This window comes from Solanum dulcamara, chromosome 2 (genome assembly GCF_947179165.1).
Source record: "Solanum dulcamara chromosome 2, daSolDulc1.2, whole genome shotgun sequence".
Classification (NCBI taxonomy): Eukaryota; Viridiplantae; Streptophyta; class Magnoliopsida; order Solanales; family Solanaceae; genus Solanum; species Solanum dulcamara.
The window spans coordinates 75,624,340-75,651,059 of NC_077238.1; the positions used below are offsets into that span (position 1 = coordinate 75,624,340).

A 26,720-nucleotide genomic window follows, 5' to 3' on the forward strand; every position below is an offset into this window, starting at 1 on the left:
ACTGCGGCGCCAAGTAGAATTTAGGCTTAAAACCTGCATATCTGATAGTGGCGCATCGTGCCAAGGACCAAACTACTGAGGCTGTTTTGTGGCGCGATAGTGGCGCGTCGCGCCCTTACAGCGCCAAGCCCAAGTTGCCTGGGTTCTGGAAAATAGGCTTGAAAACCCTGCACATCTCGTAGTGGCGCGCCGCGCCAGGGGCCAAACTACTGAGGCGTGTTCCTGGCGCGATTGTGGCGCCAAGCCCAGATTTCCAGCCATTGCAACCTAGGCCTGAAATTCCTGCCGTGCTAGTTCGCCTTAGGATCGTCATATCTTTTGACTCCGAACTTCAAAAATTACATTCTTGGTGGCGTTGGAAAGAAGACTCGACGACCTTTAATTTAATAGGTCGTGGTCCACCTAGATTGTCGTCTTTCCAAAAGATAGGGTCGTTAGAAGTCGACCCCCTTATACGAACTCATCCTAAAACTTAGCCACGGCGAATCTTTTGGACTTAGCTTGGTCCTAGGGTCCTTTGTGACCCCACATCACCTCTAACACTCTTCAATTACTCAGGGACTCGTCCTAAATCATGCATATACTTCACAATAATAGAGTTCGACCCTACACGAATACAAGAAAGGTCCGAATCTTAGGGAAATTTTTGGGGGGTGTTACAGTAACAAGATAAGCTACTAGAGACCATGTGCTGTAGATGAATCAGATATCCTCTAAGAATGTGTGGAGAGGCTTTCTGGAGCTGCTTAATGAAGCATCCAACTTTTTCTGACTTTGAAGCTTTCAAATTTGTCGTACATATGAGCATAACCTCCAGTTAAATAGGAATAATATCCACAAGTATAGTGATTACTTGGTAAAACCAATAGTGAGACGTGAGCGATATACTATCTTCCTGTGAGTGCTCGTGTAGGAAATAGAACTATAGACCTTTTGACAGATAGGTGAGAGACTTTAAATAGAGTGTGTGAGGGAGCAAGTCTTTAAGGTTGGGTTGTTACAAGTCTGTGCTGTGCTTTAATTGAGTGGTGTGTCTTGGATGATGATCAACAAGTAGAGTATGGTTGTATTAATTCTAATTTTTTCTTCCAGAGTTTTCATGGTGATTCTATCAACTAATACGAACTATATCAATTGCACTTATTATCAAAGAAATCTGTTTCCACATATTTGCTTCATTGTCATGATTTGCGGTAACTGAAGAATACAGCTTCAACACAAGAGTCACAAGATTTACATCTATCAAGACATTTCACATCGAAATGTAAACATCCTTACAAGTTCTCAACAGGAAAGTAATTTTAGCTGTTTTGAAACTATACAAATAGTAGCTAGGTATTGGTAGATAATTCCATTTTCCTTTACTGAATGTACAAGATTAAACGTGTGACATGTCACAACAGCTTCTGATGTAGGTACAGTTAAACCTCAAGGGAGAATGAGGAAAGGAACATGATAGTATAAGATTCTTCAATTCCTTCATCCGTTGCTCTGTTGCCAGATTATCGGTGTCTCTTAGAACCTGACAAATGTAATTCAGTGAGAAATCATAAACTACTAGTCCTGAATGAAAATCAAGAGTGTACAGTATGTAAGATATCAACATGCAAATGTGCTCAATGGAGAAGATCATGCAAGTTACCTATTAGCAGCTTCTTTACATTTCAGAGAGATTTCATTGAAGGTTAGAAGTGCAATTTCCTTCTCTTTTGCTGTTGCATCATTTCTCTGCATGAAGATCATATCATGTTATGAAATAAAAGAAAAACTTAAAAAAGTTTTAGCTTTGTTTATTGATGAAGAAAACTTACCATCATAGCTCTTATACATTCCAAAATTTTGTCGACCAAAGTCTTGGAGCTTTCCTCGTATATCTCCGTCAATATGTGAATGTAGTATACAACCTGTACCAAAAAGGGTTAATAGACCTAGAGGAAATCAATCAGAAGTATTCGGAGGTCATGGTGTCTACGGACCTTTTCAATGATCTTTTTTTCGAGATCAGTCACATCTTCCTCTTGTGAAAAATGTTTTCTTGATGTTGCTTTAAGAACCCGCTCTATCACATTAGCTGTCTGCTGAATTTTCTTTTTGCTAAGAAATCCTCCAGCAATCTGTAGAGAGAATTTCGTTGATTGTTTGGAAGTGTCAGTTAAGTTCCACATATCAAATAGCCAAAACATGACAAGAAAGAAACAGGATTTTTGATCACACTATTGAAATTTGAGGACATGACCAACCTCAATGCATTTGGTTAGTGATTTCACTATCTTTGCGCAAACTTTACCATCAATTTCCTGCATATAAAATGTAACTCAACTTTGATTATTCAAAAGAACAAATGGAATGGAAAAGGAAAGTATATAAACTTGAGGCACCTCATCCAGAGCTTCCAGCAGAGACTTTACAAATCGGAGCACTAGTTTATGCAGATGGGAATTTGAAGGGCCATCAATAGAAAGTTTTGCTGAGAGCAATAGCTTCGGCATGACTTGAACAAAAAGTACGTATCAAAAATACATGACTGAAGGAAAAAGAATTGATAAAATCAAAGATTAGGGAGAATGAAAAAGTACCTGAAAAAGCTATTTTTCTGATATCTCCATCATGAAATTTCACAAGTGATAACAGTATCTCAGAAACCTGCACAAATAATGTTTACCTAATGTCAAATTTGAACAGGAATGACATATGATGAATGAAAATCCAAATCTTTAGAACCAACCTGATTGATCCATGGAAATAACTCCCCTTTGAACTGTTTAGTTAAGCAAAGCAAAAGTTTACATGCCTTAAGTTTCTCTGTCAAAATAACACGGTCTCTGGTACTGTATAGAAATGCAATGTTTTAGTGGAAAAGCCAAAGATTTTCAAATTGCAGAGTATGCATGCTCAGCGCAACAACTTGTCCGGTCAATGTTATATTGCTAAACTTGATTACCTATTCTTGTTGCCCACTTAAGCATATGTACAAACTATTGCACTTCCAATTTTCTGTCACTTATTTAGCAGAAATGTACAATTTTCAGCTGAAAAGTGTACAAATTAGTCATGAAGCACTTTTGAAGTTTGTACATACCTATTCCAGCGAAGTCTAGCAGAGTGGAGCAGATCAGGCATAAGATCTTTCACGTATGGATGAAAATGGGATCCGAGACATATGAGGAGCTGCTCCCATGCCTTCAACACAGATAGTAGACCATTATATTGGGAGCATTTAAGTACAAGAATATAAATAGTTTGGATCATACATACTCGTAGAAGGTTAACTTTCAAACTGTGATCATCCTCCCCTAAATACCATCGCACAGACAAGAGAAGGGCCACGACCTTACATACATGAGAAAATTATAATCAGTTACTGCACTATTAAGCTGAAATAATGTAAAAGAAATAACGACACATCACCTCTGTAGCATCTTTAGTGAATATATCCTTTGCAACAGCCATTCCAACTGTCCAAATGCACTCAACAGATTTGTCTCTCAGCGATTTACTGGTTGCACCAGCTAGATGTTTTTTTAGGGAAGTGATGATCAAATCATAGCAATTACGGAAGAAATCCTATCCAAAATCATAATTTTGTCAGACACAACCATCAAATCCAAATTACCAAGGAAATAGAGTAGCATGAATGAAAAACTGAGTCAGAGTTTCTATCGAGATGGACCTTTGATGATATTGCAAAGGATGTTAAAGTGTTTAAGGACTCGGCTTGCACCTCATCATGTTCACTCTAATGTTAGACAAAAGAAAAAACACTTTTAAGCTAAAGGAAATGCCAATGAAAAAGAAATGTCAATGCAAATCCACACAAGATCTCTTACCTGGAGGAGTTCAAGTAATCTGCTCACAATTGATTCCAAGCGAGGTTCTACGATGCTTGAACTGCAATTCTCACAAAGAGAACGTATCGCCGAAGCAGCAGCAGCCTATGAATGATAAGAATTTCAGCAGAAATATGAATTTTAAGACAAGGAAAGAAATGAAAAGTCTATCATTCTTGGTCACCTGTTTGACGGGTTTGTTGCCATATGAAAGTGCCAAAAGTAGCCAAGTAATAAGTAAGTTAGCTTGTTGGTCTAGCGTATGTGGAGGTAGCTCTACACTCATAGCTTTTACTGTTTTAATAGCAGCAAAAATAACATCGGGAGAGGAATCATTCAGTGATTTCGTGAGCACCTTCATCACTTCAGCAAGATTATCGCTCAAGGCCTGAGAATAACAACAGTCTTAGGTGAAAAGATCCAAAAAGAGCATATATCCAAGAAATAAATTTAGGAATATACCTTTGCACATCCTTTTGAAATGGCACCAATGATTGTAACTGCTGTATATCGTTTCCGCCAATCTGATGAAGCCATATCCTCTGGTATTATCTTGAGTATTATAGGCATATGGAGTTTTTCACCCCTTACCAGTGAAATCCTCTGCATAAAAGTTTCTCCAAGAAGATAATAACACGTTTTATCCGAGACAAGTGAAATCATCTGCATCAACACATGAAACAGTCTTCCTAGAATGCTCCTTTTTACCCTTTTTATCGCAATATCATCAAAAGCATACATCATTTCTACACTAAGATATCTTGTTTGTTCCTCCAATTCATCATTAAAACCTATTTTAACCATTTCATCAAACACTTCATTCAAATGGGAGTCGAAAAACCTTGGCTCCGCCCCAGATAACTCTGCTAACTTCATGAGACTTGTCCGTGCATTGTCCTCTGTAACATCACTATCGAGAAAACCCGAGACCGCTTTTACCATTGGCATCAATAGATCACGAAACTGAGAGTAATAATCACTAGACATATGTAGAACAAGATTGACTAAAGCAGCCAAGGCATGAACTTTTCTCTCTCCTTTGGAAGAATTAAACTTATCCCAAAAGTTTAAACGGAGATGTTGAACGTACTGACTCAATTCTTCGTGTAGACATGTGGGCAGCTCCAAAAAGAACATAAGTGCGGAATCTTGAATGTATATTGTACCCGAATTTAGAGACTCGCAAAAGAAACTGAGCATATCATGCCACTCCCCCTGTTCTTCGTCAATAATGCAGGTGAATATCTGAGATGCCATCTTCCACATTTTCATGCAAAACATTTTGGGGTTATCTTGTTTAAGAATTTCAAGAATCGCAATTTTGAGCTCGGTCCTGATGACGTGTGAGGTGGAATCCCAGAAATCGGGAGAATCGAGAAGAAAGTGAAGGAGTTGGGCACAAGTGGATTTGATAGCAGGGTTATTGGATGAGTTAAGGAAGAGATGTGATAGCTTCAAAGACAATGAATTTGGGTAATTGGATTTGCAGAACATGTATATTCTTTTGTTAACCCGTGATGTTTCTAAGTTTGTGATAAGTTCTTGAAGGGCAGCATGATCTGGAGTGTTAAGAATTTGTATGGCTCTCAGTCGTTGTAATTCGTAACTTTTGCTTGGAGGGGCTGTTTCTTTCTTCTTTGGAGGATCATCTTTCATTATTAGAGGCCGGAGTTTTTGGTTCAAAGGAAGAAAATCTGCACCTGCAAGTCGGAGAATCTCATTTTTTGGTTCAGAGGAAGAAGAAGAAGCCATTGAAGAGAAACAGAGTAAGAGGAGTTTTGGCGGGGGCTTATATTTCAGTTGCAACGTTTCATCATATGGCGGTTTGTCAACTGCCAACTTGGAATAAAGACGTGAAAATTGTTTTGTAATATATAATATGAAAATTGTTTAGTTTGGAAAATTGATCAATTGATTTTATTTTTTCATTGTACTAATATGAGAAAAATTACAATTTATAGTAATTTTTATATAATTTTTGGATATATATTTTAATTTTAAAATATTGAAGTATTCTAATAGAATTTAGTTTGGAAAATTGATCAATTGACCCTAAAAAAGTGAAACGTCAAAACTATTTTGGAACGACGATCACATACTCTTATTGCTAAACCATAGTTAGTTAATATGTTATAACCTTAATCATAGTAAAATAATATGATTTTATTTAAATAATGAATGCAGATAAATTTTGACTTAATTATTATATGATAAAGTGTTATAGTCAAAACACACATCCAAACTATCACTTTTTCGTGAGTTTCTTACATAAATTATATGTTGTTCAATAATTTAACACACATAAACTATCACATTTTTTTAATTTCATATATCAACTATCCAATGTTTCCATTACATACCTAAGCTATTAACTGTTAGAGACGTCGGTGGATCCATTTTTACGGGGGTTTCAAATCTTACATGTTGATTGTCGAGTAATTTCAAATATTTGATCAACTCAACAGTGGAGTTTATTTTAATAGAACAAGATAATAACACCACTCATATTTACCATAACACTGAATTACTGTCACATAACAAACCTCAGAATTAAGTAAGAGTGAAGCTAAAAACTCAGATACCTGATGAGTTGATGTGATCTATGACCTGAGAGAATTGAGCTGATAAGTCTAATGTGATTCATGACGTGGGTGTCAATAATTATATTATTTTTATATTACTATCTTCGAGCACTGATTAAAAAAAAGTATAGAATATATGTGTTTATCCTAACGATACAAATATCTGTCTACAAATAATTAGTGACATCTAACTGAATCAACATACATATTTAATATATGTTCTATTGATCTTCAACGGCATGTAATATAGAGACTTACCCTTAATATATTCATGTGAATTACCAAATAGCATCATATTACCATCAATAAACTACCCATATATATATATATATATCCTCATATAGTTAGGATATAGATTTATTAGCGTAAACTACTCATATACATATATCCTCATACAGTTAGGATAATTTATTGTTAAAGTTAATAATATATTTTAGGACTCTATAATTTCTAAAACTTACCATATATTTTAGGATTCCTTATTTTAAAATATTATAAATATAATAATATTTATAGTATAGATTATATAAAATTATAAGATGTATTTATACATGCATATACAATAATGTACTATTATATAAAAACTGATTTCGTCCTTGAAACATCCAAAACATCTCAAAAATTACATCAAATCATCCAAAATTTCATATTTAGAGTCCTCATTATGTTACCATCTTTTGCAATAATGCCCGCTCGAAATGAATTATTTGTAGAAATCCAATTTTTAAAACTTTGAAGTTTCGAATTTCAACAATGATTGAAGATCAATTTTTTGTTGAGAGAAAGATTCAACTCTCAAGAAAATCCAACTAATCAACGGATCATGTAAGCCCTACAATTTAGAGATATCATGTAATTGGACCAATTTAGATAAGTGTTAAACTATATAAAGTAACTGTATATGTTATATTAGAACATAATTATCTCGAAAAAAGAGTCCGATATTGCATTAAACAGAATTCTGTTATTTGAAATGATAAAAGTAAGATAGGAGTATCCTAGTTAAACAAGGATATTCATGGCTCCTATAAATAATAAATACAACAAATCCTCTCTCCCTCGACGAGATAAGAAAGGAAAAACTCAAAAACATAATATGCCGGTCCAGCGGTGTTCTCTATTGGAACCCTCTATATGGGAGCATCTATTTACTGGTGGTGATTCCGACTCCGACTCCGATGAACCCTTACCCCAACCTCAACCCTTATCTTCTGATTCTTCTGAGTCCGACTTAGAAATCAGCATGAAGCCCAGTACTACTACTATCCCACGACCCCGAACCACCTCAGCAAGTAAGGCGAGTGAAGATCAAGAGCAGATTAATCTTCGTAGTGATTCTGACTCCGATTCTTCTGATGCTGATGATGATTCTGATTTTGATTCCAAGGTAGACCAACCCTTATCCCGGCGTCAGTGCCCTTCCAATTCTAATACTTGTGATTCTTCCTATTCTTTTGACTCCGGCTTACAGTTCACCATGAAGCCGACTACTACTACTGCGGATGAGCCGAGTAAGGCTTCAGGTCCTCCTCCTCACAAGTGGAGTCAAGAAGAGCAAATAAGTCTTCTTCATGATTTGATTGTGTTCAAATCTCAACGTGAAAAACACATTCATGAACCCTGCATCTTCCCCGGACATATCTATAAAAAATTGGATATCCAATTACCTGAGATAACTGAGGAGATTAATAGATTGAACGCCAAGTTTTGTGATAATATGGACAAGCCGAACCCTCCTGACGATTTAGTGTTTTATCTTTCGAAGAAACTATGGGGTACTCAACTTATGAAGAAAAAAATGGATCTTCACTCCAAGTATCCCATTTTGGCTGCAACTTTTGACACACGTTATTTGTCATCAATTCAGAGGAATATCGATTTGATTCCATCTAAAAAATTGAGGGATTTAGAGAAAGAATTGAAGAAGCTGCAGGATCAAGAAGCCAATATCAGTCGAAAAAGAGAAAAGATTATTAGGGACAATTATAGATGGTTGAGGAAATTGGACCAAAAAGAATGTAGTTGATGCTTGTGTTGGAGATTATTCTTGTTTTTTTTTTTGTTTTTTTAATGATTTGAGATTAAAATGGAGTTGCTGCTTATTTGGCAATAGTTCTATGGAGCTTTTTGATTAATTATTAGTATTCTTTTTTAGAGATACTAGTTTTTGAGAACTTGTGTGTTATGTTTAATAGGTAGGTGCAAAACAAACAAAACTTTGATGCTAAAATCTTGATTTGCCACAATGTAGAATGTCATGCTCTGCTCTTCATTTCACTTTGATGTTTGGTGTCTCATACTAACATTTATTGATTACATTCAAATCAATCTACATTCCTCTAGAGTAGTTGTTAATACAAATAAGACAAACTCCATGTCTCAATACATATAATCTTCCAACATTTTTTATATTACATACTCATACACAAACCGAGAACTCAAATTAAACAACAAAAAATAAAACAACAATACAAACAAAAAAAATCAAATTAACAAACTTAGGTTGTATATATAGGTAGATCACAACTTTTAGGTTATATATATGCATGGGAGATCAGCAAAAGTTGAAGCTACATAGGAATTTAGCTATGCTGGCTAATGAAAACCATTCCTCTTTTTCTTTTCTTTTTTTGGGTAGTACTTAGCTTTTAATATTCCAATCTTGATGTCACATCCCTTTCATCTCAAATTTTATTTTTTTTTGAAAAAAAGATTAGAAGAATTAAAATCCCATTTATGAAACTTGATATTTGTTTGAATCCCTTGTATGAATTTCTAGTTTGTCAATGTGTTTCACTTATGGTATTATACTTTATACCAAAAATGTTCTTTAACGATAATTAATTAACGGTAATAGCTTAATTGTCCCTAATATATTTTTTTCAGAGGTAATTAATTAACACTTTTTGTAAATGACCCTAAAACCTATAGCGATATTGGATTCAATGACAATTAACTAATGTCGATAAAGGATTTAACACTCTTTATTAATGTGTTGATCTCCCATGCATATATATATATATATATATGATGAAAATATTTTTTTAAAAAAAAAACATATATATACACACACAGATGTGTGTACATGTTACAATATGAAAAATTACTAAGTGTCTAAGTGATACATACATTTTCACTTTCTGCTTAAATAATAATTAAAAAAAATTAATGTTATTTAGACCAAATTCCGCATCAAATTGGAGAACGCGTCCTTTTTGAGTAGTTCAGCCTATAAAATAGAGACCACGTAAATTAATTGTTCAAAAAATCAATTTTAACGGGAAAAAAAAACCTCCCACTCATAGTTGGAATAGGAATTAAATCCTAATTTATTTAGGATTTGGAAATAGGTTTTTCAATTTGTACTCAATGTAGGTCTTGCACCATTATAAATAGAGATATTACTACCTATTTTCAATATATTAAATTTTTGGGGGAATTGTATCCTTCGGACAGTTTCTTCGATGGATGATCAAAAGTCTTTGACTAGCATGAAAAAGACATTCTTTCTCAAATTCATCCCATCAAAAGCTTTAGAAGAAGCCTGTCAAGTTAACAACACACCATGGGTAATGACTCGAGAACTAGTGGAGATAAGGGATGTATATCGTGCCCCAATAATCGATCTGGAAAATTTGTGGCAGATCAAGAAAAAAATTATCCGTAACGAGGTCGTTCTAAAAAAATTGATGATTCCATTTCTTGAAATGTGTGAGTATATTCTTCGATACTGGAAATTGGACGTGGCCAAAAGTTTGGCGAATGGGTACGAGGTGTGTGTTGACGTGTGGGATATAACTGAGGAGAATGATCCTAAGAAGTATGAAGGTGGAAGTGTTTGCTTTAGGAAGTTGTACAATGATCATGACTATTCTCTATCATGCGAGAGATTGTTCAATGATCGCGGCTTGGATGTTGGTGATGAAATTGAGTTATATTGGGATCCTAGGTCTTCAAGTTTAATGTTCAAATTACTTTTTCAAGTTCACACTCAAGAATTTAGGACCTAAAATAACACACCATAGTCTTTTTATTTAGTATTACTCTTTCATGTAATTGTAATAGCTGAATGTTGAATGATATTTTTGTTAGAATTACTCTTCATTTAGTTGTCACTTGGTATTGGGTTTCGATATAACTTGCTTTCGTGATCTTGAATTAAACCTCTGCTCTACTAATTCTGTTTTTGTTAGAATTACTCTTCATTTAATTGTCATTGAGTACTGTTGGAGATTTTGTGCATGATTATCGTTATTGTACGTAAAGTTCAGTTATTTTAATGTGTCAAGCGATAGTTTTGTTACTCTAGAATTATCAGAGTGCTTGTTCTTACTGTTTTTAATATTTAAAAATATAAGCATATGCTAATAGATTATCACTTGCTAATTTCATGCTTTACTGGAACTGGAGATGTTGCAACACAAGAAGTCCCAAGTTTTAGAAGAATGCATATGACTTAACTAGTATTTGATCATAGATTTTAATTAAGAGTAGATTATAAAAATTAATCGTCAGCTATCTTTTTGGCCATGATCAAATTTTGAAATTTTAATTTCAAATATTTCATGTTTAGATTTTTGAAACTTTCAATCACAAAACTTAACATAACAAATTATTCTAGCTAGCTTTATGATAAATGGGGTTCAAATAGGTTTAAATTCAAAGTGTGATGCATAGATTTTTTTTATCCACTTATATAAAATTATAAATTTCTAAATCCACTATTAATATCTCGCTTAAAGTGATAAATATATTTTCTCATAACTTATTATATATATTTATAGATAAGTTACGTTTTATACAAATTTTGAAAATTAAACCTATGATTGTTATTAGAGGACATGAAGGGGAAAAGAACTATAAAACAATGTCATTCTTGGACATAAATATCAAAAAATCAAAAAAATCAAACTAATTCAATTCTACAATTTTATTTTTTCGATTCGATTTTTTTTTTTGGAATTTCATTCTTTCGATTTAATGTAAGGGTTACGGTTCTTCAGTAGCACTAAAACACACACACACACAATATATTACCATATTAAAAGCATGAAGGCCCATAATAATGTTGTTTGAACTTTTTGTCATTTATTAAAGGACTTTTTTTTAAAACAAAATCATCTTTTCATCATTTTTCTTCAATCACTATATCATTATTTAATAATACTAAATATGGACTATAATATGAATCCTAAAATTATTGGCCAACTCCTAAATATTTTGTAGAAGTTTTTATTTATTAAGGTATCCTAAAATAATGAAAAATTTCATGAATCCTAATTATATAAGGAGAGGTTTAAAACTAAATATGTCCGTAAATAATGAAATTGAGTTAATCAAGGACTCTTTTCAACTCATCATGATCATTTTTAAGAATTTACACTTTTTCATTAATTTTTATTTTATAACCTAAATATATTGTTTACATTTTATGTTTTCTAGGTTTATTAGGAGTTTTAATGTTAAATTTTCTACATTAGGAATTTAAAATAAAATAAGTTTTATATATTAAACACATGTGTTTGGCTTTACCATTTTTAGTTTTTTTATCCTTTTATTTTTATACCTTTTTTTCTTTCGGTCGATGTCCTTTTTAAGAAAACTTCCAATATAAATTAATAATTTTTCTTCTGATACTAATTCAAAATTCAACTCCTAATTAAGGTGTTGAAATGGTGTTTCGAGTTAATTGGATGTCAAAGTCGAGTTTCGGATCCAAAGTCAAGGTCGTGTCAGGTTCAATCCCGAATCGATCATTGAGGTCAGATCTTGGTTCAGAAATCAAGTCATGGGTCGGCTATTAGGGTCAGGGACTGGCCAGGTGTAGGGTCCTAAATTGGGTGTCAGGGTTGAATCTTAGTTCAAAAGTCGAATCTCGAGGTCGGGTCCTAAATCAGTCATTAGTGAGATGTCGAAGACGAGTCTTGATTCGAAAATCGAGTCCTGGGTGGAGAGTTGGGGTCATGTCTGTTACACCCCGTATTTTTGTACATTAAAATATATTTTTTAGCTAATCGCGATACGTGTAAGGGCAAGATTATTTGGGATACGAGGTAGAGATTTTCTATCTCCGAGTTTTACTAGTGCGCAAATTGTTTATAAATTTTAGTTGGTCTGGACATATGCTATATCCCGTAGGTTTATACGTCAAATTATTTGTAAGCAATTCAACTCAAGTTGAAGGCAAGGTCATTTTCGGACACATAATAAAAACCTTTACGTTTCAATTTTTTTTATTAGAATATAAAGTATGTATAAATGTCTTTTAGTGAAAATAATGATAGTAATATATTAGTGGAAGTTAGGAGTTGATTAATTGTGATTAGATTAATAGTTAATAGTTAGTGGTTATCTATCCATTAATTAGCTTAATTTATATTTTATGGAACCCACCCATTTTGTCAAGAACTATAATAATATATATGTAATAAAGATACTACTATGGTGAGTAGTGAGCACGTGTAAGGCAAATGGGTTATATATATATATACATATTGTTAAGTAAAAGTTAAGATGTATATTCATTTCATTTGCTGCAAATTGAGTTTAGGAGAAAAAAAAATTATGTCAACGTGAATTAGATTGCTGGAGAAGATGGCGTTAAAGAATCAAGATCTTTAAGGTAAAATTCAACTTGTTTTCTACATGTTTCGGAAGAAGTTTAAAGTCAAAAAAAAAAAAAACTTATTAGTTGTGCAGTGAATATAAAACGCTATAGGTATTGATGTTGAGGTATAAATTGTTGTTTTAACCTTAAGTAGGGGTGTGTAGAATTTAAGGAAATATGAAAGTTTGTATGGTAATATGGTGCCATGTGTATACATGTTCTTATATGAGTAAGATTTACTCAATTTTTGTGTAGTATTTTTGTGTAGTATTTTTGGTGTAGTATTTGAATAGTAGTATGATAAATATTTGATGTTGAAAATGGAAGTTGGATGAAATTAATTGAAGTTGGAAATATGGGTTAGGTGATGAAATGGAAAAAAATAAGTTTGTATAATTTGTTAGTTGTTGTTATGATTTTTGGGATATAAATGAAGTTTATATGGTGTAAGTTGGAAATAAAATGGGTTGTAAGAATTATGTAATTTTAGTATGATATTATAAGAATATGGAGGTAAGTTATTAAAAGTATGGATTGTTGTTGTTGATTATGAAGTTGAAAGAAGGAAATAAATTTGATTATGAAGTTGAAAGAAGAAAATGAATTGTAATAGTTTTGTTGCATTTATGGATTTTTTGGGTGAAATATGGAATTGATGAATATTGGATAGTTTACTTGGAATATTTTTCACCTATGTTGGAATGAGTTGAAATTAACTATGGACATGAAATATTCATATTTATTTGGAAATGCAAAGTTGGGTTGAAAGTTATTGCATTAGTTGGAAAAGAAATCAATTTATGTTATGGTGCGTTTTAAATTGATTGTTGATGGTATCGGTGTTGTTGTTGGCTTGGTTGTTGATATGGTGACCGAGTTGTAATCTCGGGGTTGTCATATATATAAGGGAGATGCTGCCGAAATTTTTGTAGACAAATATTGGTAGAATTGAATTCTTAAAGTCTTGTGAATAGTAATTGGTAAATGTGATCAATTGTAGATTTTGAAGGAAACGGGAGTTGAATTTGGACAAACGTGAAAAGCCGATAAGGTATGTAAAGTTTTACCTTTTCTTCTCTTGGCATGTCTTAGGTGTAATAGGTTTGGATACGAGCCTCGGGGATGACTCTACTCTTCGAAATCGACACCTAAATTTGACCTTTTTCTATTCAGTAGAATTGAATTAAGTATTTATGAATATTTTTGAAAAATTATCTAAACCTCTAGAATTTGCTCAAATAGGACCCAACTACCTTGAAACTCTTATAAATAACGTTATGATATTTAACGCGCATAATTTAGATACGCCACCTCATTTGACCGAGGTGGGCCCCACTATTCTAAATTTTTCTTTGTTATTCTGTTTGGCTCATGTTAGGTAGAATTTGAAAGAAACTCTTTGCTACTCTTCCAAATATCATATGATTAATTATTCCGTTAAGTTCCATAATATATTCTGAAATATGGAAACAATTTCAGAAAATTATTTTGACATAGACTATCGGGACATTGAAAAGACTTACACTATTATTATTACTCAAGTATTTTTATATATGATTTGTTATCGAAATTATGCTATCGAGTCTGTATAAATATTTTGTATTTTAAATTGCATTTAGTCTCTCACTACTCTACTCGTGCATACTGTAACCACTCTTTCACTGAGCCTGGGCCAGGATATGTTATCAAGCGTACTTCTCTGCATTTTTCGCCGTGCCCCGATGTGAGGGGGCATGTATGACATGTACATGGGTTGTGGTGTATATTATGCCACGGAGTTATGCTGTGCCATGTACATATATGATATGATATGATTTGATTTGATATGACCATCTGATATGATATGATCTGTTACGGAGATATTCCCTACTCTGATGTTATGATGTGCTGTGGCGCCAATGACGGGAGGGCGACCACGTTTTGTTCACCGAGTCCCATGACATGGGGCCGGATATGGCATATGTCTTTGCATATATGATTTGTGATTATGATAAGCATTTTGAAATTTTGAACATTTATTTTGTTTTCTGCACATACTATTCAGATTATGATTTTATTTATTACAGTTCATGCTTTACATATTCGGTACATTTTTCGTACTGACCCCCTTTCTTCGGGGGGGCTGCGTTACATGCCCGCAGGTACCGAAGTTCGATTTGCTGATCCACCTGTTTAGGATATTTTCTGCGTCGTTGACAGTGCTCCCTTGTTCGGAGCTTGTATTTTGGTACTGACTTTATCTCTGTATATTTGGATATTTTGGTCAGGGGTACGACGGGGCCCTGTCCCGTCATATGACTATGCTATCATCTGTAGAGGTCTGTAGACAGAGTTATGTTGTGGGTTTTATATATATATTTTGGGTTGAGTGTGTTTCGTGACGGCCTATTGGCCCTCGTGCCTACATCTATTTTTGTGATCTATTTAGAAATCTTTCCTAATCACTACCTATGTTTATTCGGTTAAAAGGCTAATTTGGGATAAGGGTACGTTTGGGTGCCCAACTCGGGCACCAGTCACGGCCTACGGGGTTGGGTCGTGACAATGTCCGATTTGAAAGTTGAGTCCTGGGTCAAGAGTCGGGCCCTGAGTTGGGAGTAGAGCGTCTGGGTCGGGTCCTGCTTTGAAAGTTGGGTCCCATATTGGGTATTAGGGTAGGGACCTAGTTCAGATATCGGGTCTCAATTTGGGTGTCGGGTCCCGAGTAAGGGAGTCAGAAGTCATGTCTAAGGTTGAGTGTCAGAGTTGGATCCCAATCGATCATCGATGTCGTGTCTAGATTCGGATGTCGATGTCAGAATTTTCTAGAAATAATATTTTCCTACATCTAATTGTACTGCTTAATTATTGGTATAGTGGTGATTTATAATATTTCTCCTTAAGTGTATTTTTATCTTAAAAAACTTACATTATTTTTAAAAATTTTGTACTTAGTAATATAACATACATATAGTAAGTTTTTCATATATATATAATTAACACAATAAACACATACAAAGCACGTATATTTAACTAGTAACTACAAAAAAATATGTATAAAATTTGTTGTTTTAGTTATTTCTTTGGATTTTTAAAAACAAAACCAAAATCAAACTAATATTATTAATTTCTAAAATATAAAATCAAATCAAATAAAAATTAATTTATTTAATCAGTTTGAATCGATTTTTATCTTAATCATGAATATTGGGAGGGAGTATTAATCTTCATGCTCATATTGTTGGTAAAAGGTGATACATATTTGGTGCAATTAAATTCGCGGCGGTTATAGATCTAAACAGCACCGTTTCAATACACACACTATATATCTGAACAAAGCCTTTTGCTTTTCTTTTATAAATTATAAAAAAATTTGAAATAGCTCTTCCCTTTAGGGTTTTAAGATTTTCCCCCAAAATTCCCAACTGAAACATCATCTTCTTCATCTTCTCTAGGGTTTAACGTCTTCTCAATTTCACTGAACCAGCCATGGCGCGTAACGAAGAGAAAGCTCAATCAATGTTAAACAGATTCATCACAATGAAAGAGGAAGAAAAGAAGAAACCCAAAGAACGCCGCCCTTATTTAGCTTCCGAGTGCCGTGATTTAGCTGAAGCAGACAAATGGAGGCAGCAAATCATGAGAGAAATCGGTCGAAAAGTAGCTGAGATCCAAAACGAAGGACTTGGGGAACACCGATTGAGAGACCTGAATGATGAGATTAATAAGTTGATTAGAGAAAAGGTTCATTGGGAGAGGAGGATTATTGAACTTGGCGGCCCGAATTATACAAAATATTCAGCGAAGATGACGGATTTGGATGGGAATATTGTTGATGTACCGAATCCGGGTGGACGTGGTCCTGGGTATCGGTATTTTGGTGCTGCCAAGAAGTTGCCTGGTGTTAGAGAGCTGTTTGAGAAACCTCCTGAATTGCGAAAAAGAAGAACTAGGTAATGTTTTAGCTGCTTAAATCCATTTATACAGGTTGTTTTGACTAGCTTAGGATTGAATCAAAGATGATTGGTTGATTGGTTTTGACCTCATTCATGCTGAATGTGTTATCTGGTTTATATCTATATATTCTTATTTGTGCTTGTTTAGTACAATGTTACGACATGTATCACGAGTAGCTTTTCCAGAATTAGTAGAAAAACTTGATAGGAATTTATTAAAAATTATTAATTTGTGTTTGTGATACAAACGAACTGGAAAAATTAATCACTAGAGATCTAGGCTTTGAGTTCTAGTTACTACTAATATATAGGGATACATTGATAGAAGAAGTAAATACAATCCTGTATTTTTTATTTGATGAAATGCAAGTTTTGCTGAAAAACTTACATTTTTTTGATAAAGTAATAAGTTTTATTAATCTAAAAAGCATGCTCGTATACAAGAAGTATGCAAAAAAAGAAAAAAAGCCACAAAAAGAGACTTTTCTAACACCCAACCTTCTATGCATAAAGGAATCTTGCACAATAAAGAAATAAGGGATAAAATACCACTCCTTAACTGAAGAAAGTTCATCACTAACTGAAAAGATTACATATAATGCTGGATTTTGAATATCGACTTAGCTACCTAGGAAATCCACCTAGACCTTCATAACAATTAAAGGAAATTGAAAAGCAGTGAAAAGGAGACCTGATCCTAAATTAAAGAGACATTGTTATTCTTCATCGGTTGGAATCAGTGTTTAGGGGAGCGCGAAGCGTAAAAAGGCGACAAGGTCCTACTTCACGCTTTAAGCGAAGCGTGAAGCAAAGCGCTCGCTTCATTGAAGTGAAGCACAATTTAAAAGAAAAAAGGCCAAAATAAATAGAGACAAAAGATATAAGCAAAAATTCATATTAAAAACTAAAAAAGGCCCCCTTTAGTTGTCTTCTCATAAAACAGACATACAATTGTTGTCCTAATGATCTCACTAACTTTTTTCCCGGATTTTCATGCCGGGTCAACCATTTTTTATCGCGGATAAGATTTAAGAAAAATAATCAACATTATATTTTATCACTATTAAGAAAAAATTCACGATAAGGCTGCGTACAATAGACCCTTATGGTCGGGCCCTTCCCCGGACCCTGCACATAGCGGGAGCTTTAGTGCACCGGGCTGCCCTTTTTTTTATATTTTATCACTATTAAGAAAAAATTCAGCAATATTTTAGTCATTGTTAAGAAACAAAACAATGCAGCAATATATATTTCAATCACTATGAGGAAAAAAATCAGCAATATATAATTTAAATAATCAAAGCTAAACAGCACAAAGGAAAACAGAGTAACGAACAGAGTAGAAAAAAAGAAGAAAAATCCCAGGCTAGCAGTGCCACTGCACCAGAAAGAAGAAGAAAGAAAAGAGAAAGTACTGGAAAGAAAGAGTACACTGAAACCTTACTATTCGTATTTCGTAAGGACAAGGTAAGGCGCGACTCTTTTTATTCTTTAAAATTGATCACTTATTAATTAAAAAAATAAAAGCGCTGCTTTTCTCGCTTCGCCGCTTCTGGTTGAATCGCGCTTCAAGCCCAGAAGCGGCCACTTCATTTCACGTGCCTCGCTTCAGCCCTCACTTTTCTTCACCGCTTAAAGCGATGAAGTGCTCGCTTTCCCGAACACTGGTTGGAATAGGGTGCGATGTTGTTGTTTGTCTCCAAATGTGGTGAAGCTGGAATGTCAGTGACTTGAGACACATGAAATCAGAGAAATGAATAGGACAATCTGGAGATGGTTCTTTGGTTCATACAAATAGATTTGAGAAAGACTAAGCACTACCAATGATTGGTTTACAATGGTTTTTGGTTTCCCATCACAAACATGTATTTACTTAACAGATTTAAATAAGAGATGGCGCTTAGCCTAAAATTGCTTATTAGTATTTTTTGGTTGATAAGTTTATTAAATGTCTTTGATATGTTTGACAACGGTGTTTTGACAGTGCTCTAATAAATTCCTTTTTTCCCAATTGTAACTAAGCAACAACATTAAAGCTAGTGTCCACAACTACAAAAAAACTCAACCTAGCTTGCTTCAATTGCATTCTCTGTTCCTTAAATTTTTCCAGTTACTTCATGTGTGGTCTTTGTTTGGGAGGAAACAGAGAAAATGAGAGAACAGGAAAGCAATGATAAACTGATGGCTAAGGTTTTCAATAGTTTTTCTTTAGAATACAAAATAATATAGTAAAGATAAAACTATTGAACATGTCTTGGATAAGGATATGTTGCTCAGACCTCAGAGAACTTGGAAAGTCATTTATGATCCTTTGGTATAGTGTATTATGGAATGCCATTAGAAATGATCTTGTTCAATTGGTGGGCTGTATCCTAAAAAACAAAAATCAAGAATTGTTTTTCAAGCTACAACAATTTCTACCTTCTGGATATAGATGTCTAAAAGTATGGGAAAGGCAATATTTCCTTGGCTGGGAGGTACTTCTGAAGGGAAAGAGGGTGGCGGGAAGATGACGAGAAAGGATTTGTTGTCTTTAATTTTTTGGGGTAAAAGACCGAAAAATCCCCATTACAAATGAGATTAGTTAGGATATTTAAGAGAAACAAAAAATGGGTACATTGTTAACCTACTTCAGCAATGTAATAGATTAGCAAAATCCTACATGTATAGTATGTATATACATATGTGTCTATAGGTGTATAATATGCATATATGCATGTATAATATATATACACTTATACATGCTATATGCACGCATATGTGCCTATATATACACATATATACCTTTTTTTTATTGATCAAGTAAAAGATTTCATTGATAATGACAAGGCCATAATGATCGTATATAAGAGTTATACCAAAAAACTGAAACCTGCATAATATGGTTCTCTCTGAAAGAGACTCAATCCTCTATACAAACCGAAACTACATGGGTGCGCTAAAAGAAAATAAGGAATTGGACCTCCCCTTCAAAAGCTCTCATATTTCTCTTTCTGAATGATCCACAAAAAAAGCTTTGCGCCTTCTCCTAGCTTCACTCTTCCCATTGAACATCAACTCCTTCGTGGGCTTCTGCATTGCCGAAGAAACACCAAACCATTTAAAGATATCCCACAATAACTCGTAGCTAGTTTGCAATGTATCAGAATATGATCCACGTCCTCATCTGCCTTCTTACGTAGGAAACACCAACTTATGCAAACAACCTGCCCTTTTCTAAGATTCTCTGCCGTCAACATCACCCCTCTCGTTGCTAATTAGTGAAGAAACGCCCCTTCTTCGGCACCTTAAGGTTCCCAGACCGAATCATATGGAAAAATGTCCTTTGCCCTACCCAAAAGCTTCTCATAGAAGGACTTAATAGAGAAAACTTTGTTATTTTCCAAATCCAGTGTTCTAAAAGGTGCTCGCCTCTCGCCAAAGGCGACATGGCAAGGCAAGGCGATGGCTTGTCGCCTTTTCTCTGTGTGGTGAGGCGAGATCCAAAAGGCGACGCAAGGCGACAGAATGGCGAGAGGCGACCAGGCGAGGCGAGGCGAGAATGGCGCGCCATTTGTATTTTTTTAAAAAAACGAACTGATTTAATAATTAAAAGAAAATATTAGGTTTTTTTTTGGTTTTTTTGACAAATCTGCAGTCCTGCACTCTATTCTCTCCTGCGCAAACAGCCACGATCCTTCTCTCCTTCGCAGTTTGCACAAGTCGCGACTTTCTCCAGTTCTTGTTTCTTCTTTCTTCTTCAGCTGCTCAAGCATCAACTCTCAACAGGTACGTTTCAGTCTTCATCTTCAGTTCATTTTTTTAATTCTCTTCTTCTTTCTTCTTCTTCTTCTTCTTCTCTTCTTCAGTTCCTCTCTTTTTCTTCAGTCGACTCAGCAGTCAGCAGAGTGCTATATTTTTCTAGTGCTCTGTTTTTATATTTTTGGACTTTAGAGCTACTGAGTACTGAGTCACTGACTGTGACTGCAATGAGCAATCTGCCAATATTTTTTTATTTTTTTTTTAATTCTTCTATATTTATTTCTTTCATAATCAATTTAGTTTTATACTAATTTTGATAATCTTGAAGAAGAATAGACTTTTAGAGTTCTAGTATTGTTTGTCAATTGTCTTATGAATTATTGAATCATTCAAGTTTTAGACTTTTAGTGTCTATTATTAGGTTTTGAATTGAAATATTTGCTAATATATGTTATTGCTATTGAGATTTTGGACATTTATTTGCAATTAAATATTTTAAGAATTTGGTATTAATTGGCGCCTCAATTCAAAAAGGTGAGCGCCTCGCCTCGCTACGCCCTTGTCACCTTTTGCCGTCCAAAACACTATCCAAATCCCAACTCAAAGTATTGGGTTTGTCAACTAGCTCGCAATGCTAGTGAAGTAAAACTAGCAGTATCTGAATCTTGGTCGCCTCCCAATCTTATCTTGGAAATTCCTCTTGAACCTCAAATCCCAAAAAGTCCCATCCCTTTGTGACCCCCTAACTCAATCCTTTTGGCAAGGTCCTATACAAAACCGGGAAATCATCTGTTAGCGCCAAACTCCTCACCACTTTTGGCCTCAAAAACTAGCTCTATTCCCAATCCCAACCTTAAAAGCAATGTTTTCATAAAAGGCTTACCACTCCTTCATTATTTTCTCCATACGCCACATCCGAAAGGGTATACTGATCACATTAGTTTTCCACTCACCCTCCTTCATTATATTTCTCCACATGACACCCGAAAGGGTATAGTAATCACATTAGTTCTCCACTCACCCTTCCATTACTCCATATTTTTCCGTTATCACTCCATTCCATAAAACTTCTCCCTCCTTCCCGAATCTCCACAACCATTTATCCAAAAGTGCCTTGTTAAAAACCTTCAACACCATTTAGGAGTAGTCACGGTCTCCCATTGAACTAAGTGGAACTTCTTTGCCTCGTCCTCTGCATCCCAAATAAAGTTTTTTTGTAATCCCTTGAATTTTCCTATAACAACAGTAGGTGCATTGAATAGGGACATGCAATATGTAGGAATACTTGATAAAGTGCTCTTAAGAAACACTTCCTTCCCTGCTTTTGAAATACCTCTTCTGCCGCCTTGTCAGCCTTTTCTCTACCCCTCTGAATGATCGGATTCCAAATAATTTGATCTTTGTTCGAGTGATCTTTGTTTGAGACCCCTAGAGGTAAAGCCAGGTAGGTAGTTGGGAGGGCCCCTAACTTACAATGCTAAACTTGGGCAACTTGTATATACATTATATATGTATATATGAAATCACTTTTCATGCCGACATAATTATGCTTTGTGATTTATTGCAACCACACCAAAATGGCCTGAATGGGGGTGTATTAAGGACATTTCTAATGTGTCAAAATATCTCACATGCCTTTTGTGAAAAAAAGGTGGTGTTTTTGCAGTTTCAAATTTGAGTTTTGTTTTCTCATCAAAATTAATTGTCCCCTATTTTCCAAATGCTTTGGAAAAAAAAATATTCTGATGGAGAAAAAAAGTTACTTTTGCAGCACTCCATATGTGAAAAAAGTAAGCAACTATGACCCCCTCTATTCTTCTTTTCATTTAGTCTTATGCTATACAACACCCCTTAATTTAGTTGGAAAAGACATAAGTCACACCCTGTAGTTGTCCAAAATATCAGTGTGTAAATGACTTTTTTGGACAACTAGGGGTTGTAACTTATGTCTTTTCCCTTTTTAGTTTATCTTAATATTTGCGGATAAAAGTCAAAAAGGTTCAAATTATTTATGTTCTGCATGAACATATATAAAATAGAGAAGCTATAATTAATGGATGTATAGCATGCACCTTAATGTAATGGATAAAGAGGAGCTGTTATTACTTAAGTTTTTTCATTGTATGTTCCCTCCATCAAAATATTTTATTTCTTGGAGAAAAAATTCTTTAATGCATTGGGAACATCTAACATAATTAATTTGATGAGAGCGAACTAAATTCAAATTTGGAATTGCAAAATCCTATTTTTTACGAAGGGTGTGATAGACATTTACACATAGGAAGTGTCCATAATACCCCCATTATGAATATAGTACATAATTCTTACGCTTTTCTGCGCTTTCTCTTTTGACTACCCTGATGGTCCTTATGAGTTAGATTCAATAGAACTCAATCAAACCCTACTCTTCTTTGTTAAGATGGAGAATTCACCAAGTCTACTTCATCATCAATGATGAATCACATTCTATGAGCTGGGATTTTATTTCATTGTCAAAGCAATTCCAGTCAAGTTTTTTCTTTTACCATCAAGTCTTGAGTTAAATGTCTCAATTTCTCAAAAAAGTAATTCGACTAATGGGGATTTTTGAGGAAAAACTGTTTATCTGGTTTTAAGTGCAAACTCCATTTAGTTTTTCATGTTAAAACCTGTTTTTATGAATGATTAACAATGTGAAATCTCCAATTTCAATATGAGATTGGATATGGCCTGAAAAGGATGTGAGAGGACAAGTATGTCCTCCTTTTGGAACTAGTATCGGTCAATCAGAAGTTATCTGACGAACTACCTGCTGCTGAAAATGTGATGGTAGTCAAAGTTCAGCCACCTTGGAAGGTGTATCTGGATGGTACTGTGCAACTTGAAGGATGTGGTTGTGGTTTCACTACTTTTCAAGGAGAATCGAGAGCTTGAGAAACAACCATTGAGATGAATTAGTAATGATTGTAAGTCTTCAGAAACTCCAAGTTTGCTGTCAGTTAGCTTCTTAGTAGCTTCAAAGTGAGAAGATTATGTTGTTTCCATGTCACAATTAGCTCAAATTTATGGGCCTTTGGCTTGATATGATGTAACATTAGCATAAAATCAGTGTTATAAGTTATTAAAGGCTCGCTTAAGCCTCGAAGCTCTGTGAAGATGCATATGAAGAACACCGAGAAGCACATTTTGTCCGTGTCTGTGAAGTAGAGAACAAGAAAGTTGACAACAACCCCATCTGATGGTATTTCTTCCAGCTTGCTTACCGTTATCAAATAAGCTGGTCAGGAAGAGGATCCTTGGGTGTAGCGAGTAAAGTTGCGTACAATAAACCCTTGTGGTTAGGCCCTTTTCCTAACCCCGCGCATAGCGGGAGTTTTAGTGCATCGGGCTGCCCTTTATAAAATTGCAGCTCAAGTTCATAAGCAGTGGTATTTGCTACTCTGAATATCATTTCACTTAAAGATTGATCCCAATATTAGTCTTGCTATATAACACTTATCAAGTAGCACTTCTTCCAGCCAACTAGCCTTGTCACCAAATTTGTGATCTGCTTCTTGCACCAACATTCTTATATATAATGTCACTAAGAACGTAATTTAAGTAAAAGAAAGTTCAGTTTTTTTCTTAAGATATAATGTGTGGACAGATTTTAGTTAGTAGGTTGCAAATGGTCTTATGACTTGAACTACTTAAAATACATGGGGAATGTGGATAGATTGTGAATTAGCAGGTTGGAAGTTCTATATATAAATGAAAATTTAGTTTATCAGAAATTTTGTAGCTTTATGTTGTTTATGCATGTATGATGTAGCCATTACATATTATTGTATTTAACAAAAATCTAGGTTGAATAAAAGCTTTGTTGGACACGTGTAAAAAAAATATTACTTTGTCCTTTAATGTTTTTTGTGTGGCTACATTTTAGATTTTCTTCTGCTTGGTATTTTTCGGCAATTCTTATGTTGATTTGTTTGCTGAATATGTGTAGGTATGATATATACAAGAGGATTGATGCCAGCTACTACGGATACAGAGATGAGGAGGATGGAATATTGGTAAAGTTGGAGGGCCCAGCAGAGAAGAAGATGCGGGCTGCAGCTGTGAAAGAATGGATGGAGATGGAAGAGATAAAGAGGGAAGCCAAGAAGGCGGTAAAAAGTGGTGAGGTAGTGGAGGTGGGTTTGGGATCAAAGATATTGTTCGAGGAGGAAGAGGATGTGATAGAGGAGGAGAGGATGGAGAGGGAGAGGGAGAAGGACAGAGAAAAAGAATATGTGGTACATGTACCATTGCCAGACGAGAAGGAGATTGAGAGGATGGTGGTGGAACATAAGAAGATGGAGCTTCTGAGCAAATATGCTAGTGAGGATCTAATGGAAGAGCAAATGGAAGCTAAAGCCATGCTTAACATTCAAAGGTAGGTGGCATAGAGAGCATATGTTTCTACTCGATGTAAAGAGGAGTTGTTGGCTTTTCTACGAAGATGTTGCATTAATCCGACTGTTTTCTAGCGTTTTTGTACTACTTTTCAAGTGTAGCAAACTAGAAATGAATAGAATGACTATTTTTCAGGCTTCGCTTCGTGCTATTCAGCTATAACATTGATTTTCTAGTTGCAGAACAACACGATGAAGTGCATAGAATGTGGTTTGAGCTTTTAACTATTCTGCGTCGTGAATCCTCAGGAAATTTAATTCGATTTTTGCTCATTTCATTCCAACAACAAACAGAAACTACATCTATTTCAGCATCGAGTGATTATTTAGTAGTATTTATTATGCTATTTTGTAGTCATTATGTGTGTTTTCTGCTGCCCTTTTTTACATAATTTTGTAGTTCAGTTAAAATTTGAATAAAAAGCAATCCTCCAAAGCAACCATTTGCATTATTAACGCAGATTTCAGGTTTATTGTTTGTTTTCCATTAACCCCCTTTTTAACTTCCTTTAGAGAAGTCTATGCGGAGGGGAAGGGGTAAATCGAAAAAGTATTGAAGAGAGGTGATTAGATAAGATATGGTGCTACTCCACATCACCGAGGAAATGACCTTAGAAAAGAGTGGAGGTCACGGATTAGGGTTGAAGGCTAGTAGGGATAGAATGGTGTTTTGCCGTGTGTCGGATTTGGGTGGTCGTAGGTCTAGGCGTGCCTTCATAGTTGTGTTGCTATTGCCTTTGATGATCATAGTACTTTGCTATAGTTATTGTTCTTGTCTTGTAAATTTTGCATTGCATTTTTTAAAATTTATTTATTTATTTATTTATATTTTTTATTTTTTTCATTATGCTATATATATTGTTTTTATCTCGTACTTGGAACTGAGACTTTTGAACCGAGGATCTTTCGAAAACAGTCTCTCTACCTCCATGAGGTAGTGGTAAAGTTTGTATACATCCTACCCTCTCAAGACCCTACTTGTGGGATTTCACTGGGTATGTTATAGTTGTTGTAGAGAAAACGATAATTTTGGTCGGGGGTGGCAATTGGATGGGTTAGCTCAAATTTAGGCGGGTCATATTGGGTCAAGATCCAACTCAACTCAAATTTATTTGGGTCAAACAGGTCAAGATCCAATCCAATTCAATTCAATTTTTTCTCAGTTTAATTGTTTTATTTTTTCTTTTAAACTATGTTAGTATCTAATAAATTATTTTTTCTTTATTATGAATATATATAACATATTATTTTTTTTAAAAAAAATCTCATTAGTCAATTTGGATTATATATCAACTCAATTTTGAATGGATTAAAATGAATTAAGCTAATAAATAAACGAATTGTGAATTGTTTCAAGACCGACTCGAATTGCTTTTTTTTTTTATTGTGATGCAGGTTGAATTTGATTTTGTCGCCCCTAATTTTGATCAAACAAGAATGGAAATTCAAGTAGTGTGAGAACTATGGCTACTATTGTTTTACCGGTCTGTCTATACCATCATATCTTGAATGCATGTGAAGGGTCGATAAGAAACCATAGGATGGCGTTGGAAACGAATAATGTCTAAGGCGAAAACACAAGGTTTTAGTTCCATCTCTTAAGTTTTAATGAA

At 34.5% G+C, this 26,720-nt stretch overlaps 4 protein-coding genes across 5 annotated transcripts in view; 2 read left to right on the forward strand and 2 right to left on the reverse strand.

Moving 5' to 3' along the window:
• Positions 1 to 1,211: 1,211 nt before the first annotated feature.
• LOC129877219 (uncharacterized) lies at positions 1,212 to 5,647 on the reverse strand. Its single transcript, XM_055952708.1, has 15 exons — positions 4,290 to 5,647; positions 4,012 to 4,215; positions 3,828 to 3,932; positions 3,671 to 3,736; positions 3,409 to 3,564; positions 3,256 to 3,330; positions 3,080 to 3,180; positions 2,726 to 2,828; positions 2,577 to 2,643; positions 2,379 to 2,491; positions 2,241 to 2,297; positions 1,977 to 2,114; positions 1,812 to 1,904; positions 1,643 to 1,728; positions 1,212 to 1,522 (listed from the first exon to the last, which is right to left on the reverse strand). Exons 1-15 carry the CDS (start codon positions 5,577 to 5,579, stop codon positions 1,516 to 1,518), a joined length of 2,661 nt encoding a protein of 886 aa, XP_055808683.1. The 5' UTR covers positions 5,580 to 5,647; the 3' UTR covers positions 1,212 to 1,515.
• Positions 5,648 to 8,488: 2,841 nt separating this feature from the next.
• The window catches only part of LOC129880769 (uncharacterized), a 67,690-nt gene continuing 49,458 nt past the window's right edge, over positions 8,489 to 26,720 (reverse strand). Inside the window, exon 2 of the mRNA XM_055954962.1 lies at positions 8,489 to 8,640. The gene's annotated coding sequence lies outside the window, so the exon portion shown is untranslated. The remainder of the gene's footprint in view (positions 8,641 to 26,720) is intronic.
• Positions 9,716 to 10,524, forward strand: LOC129880771 (uncharacterized). The gene has a single exon (XM_055954965.1). It carries the CDS (start codon positions 9,874 to 9,876, stop codon positions 10,417 to 10,419), a length of 546 nt encoding a protein of 181 aa, XP_055810940.1. The 5' UTR covers positions 9,716 to 9,873; the 3' UTR covers positions 10,420 to 10,524.
• LOC129880770 (uncharacterized) lies at positions 16,333 to 25,247 on the forward strand. 2 transcript variants are annotated; one of them, XM_055954964.1, is made up of 2 exons: positions 16,333 to 16,948; positions 20,589 to 21,020. In XM_055954964.1, the coding sequence occupies exons 1-2, from the start codon at positions 16,485 to 16,487 to the stop codon at positions 21,001 to 21,003; spliced, it is 879 nt and encodes a 292-aa protein (XP_055810939.1). In that variant the 5' UTR covers positions 16,333 to 16,484; the 3' UTR covers positions 21,004 to 21,020. The 2 variants fall into 2 exon arrangements, with proteins under 2 accessions (XP_055810939.1, XP_055810938.1); XM_055954963.1 differs by lacking the exon at positions 20,589 to 21,020 and adding an exon at positions 24,660 to 25,247 and having other exon boundaries at positions 16,338 to 16,948.

Bases quoted from the DNA above. Each gene is read 5' to 3' on its own strand.
- LOC129877219 (XM_055952708.1), bottom strand. From the start codon at position 5,579: ATGGCTTCTTCTTCTTCCTCTGAACCAAAAAATGAGATTCTCCGACTT. The intron at 3,331-3,408 runs GTGATGTGTCGT...CATGTATGTAAG, and splicing joins TCACTAAAGATGCTACAGAG to GTCGTGGCCCTTCTCTTGTC. The intron at 2,829-3,079 runs GTATGTACAAAC...ATTTCTATACAG, and splicing joins GCTAGACTTCGCTGGAATAG to TACCAGAGACCGTGTTATTT.
- LOC129880771 (XM_055954965.1), top strand. From the start codon at position 9,874: ATGGATGATCAAAAGTCTTTGACTAGCATGAAAAAGACATTCTTTCTC.
- LOC129880770 (XM_055954963.1), top strand. From the start codon at position 16,485: ATGGCGCGTAACGAAGAGAAAGCTCAATCAATGTTAAACAGATTCATC. The intron at 16,949-24,659 runs GTAATGTTTTAG...GAATATGTGTAG, and splicing joins TTGCGAAAAAGAAGAACTAG to GTATGATATATACAAGAGGA.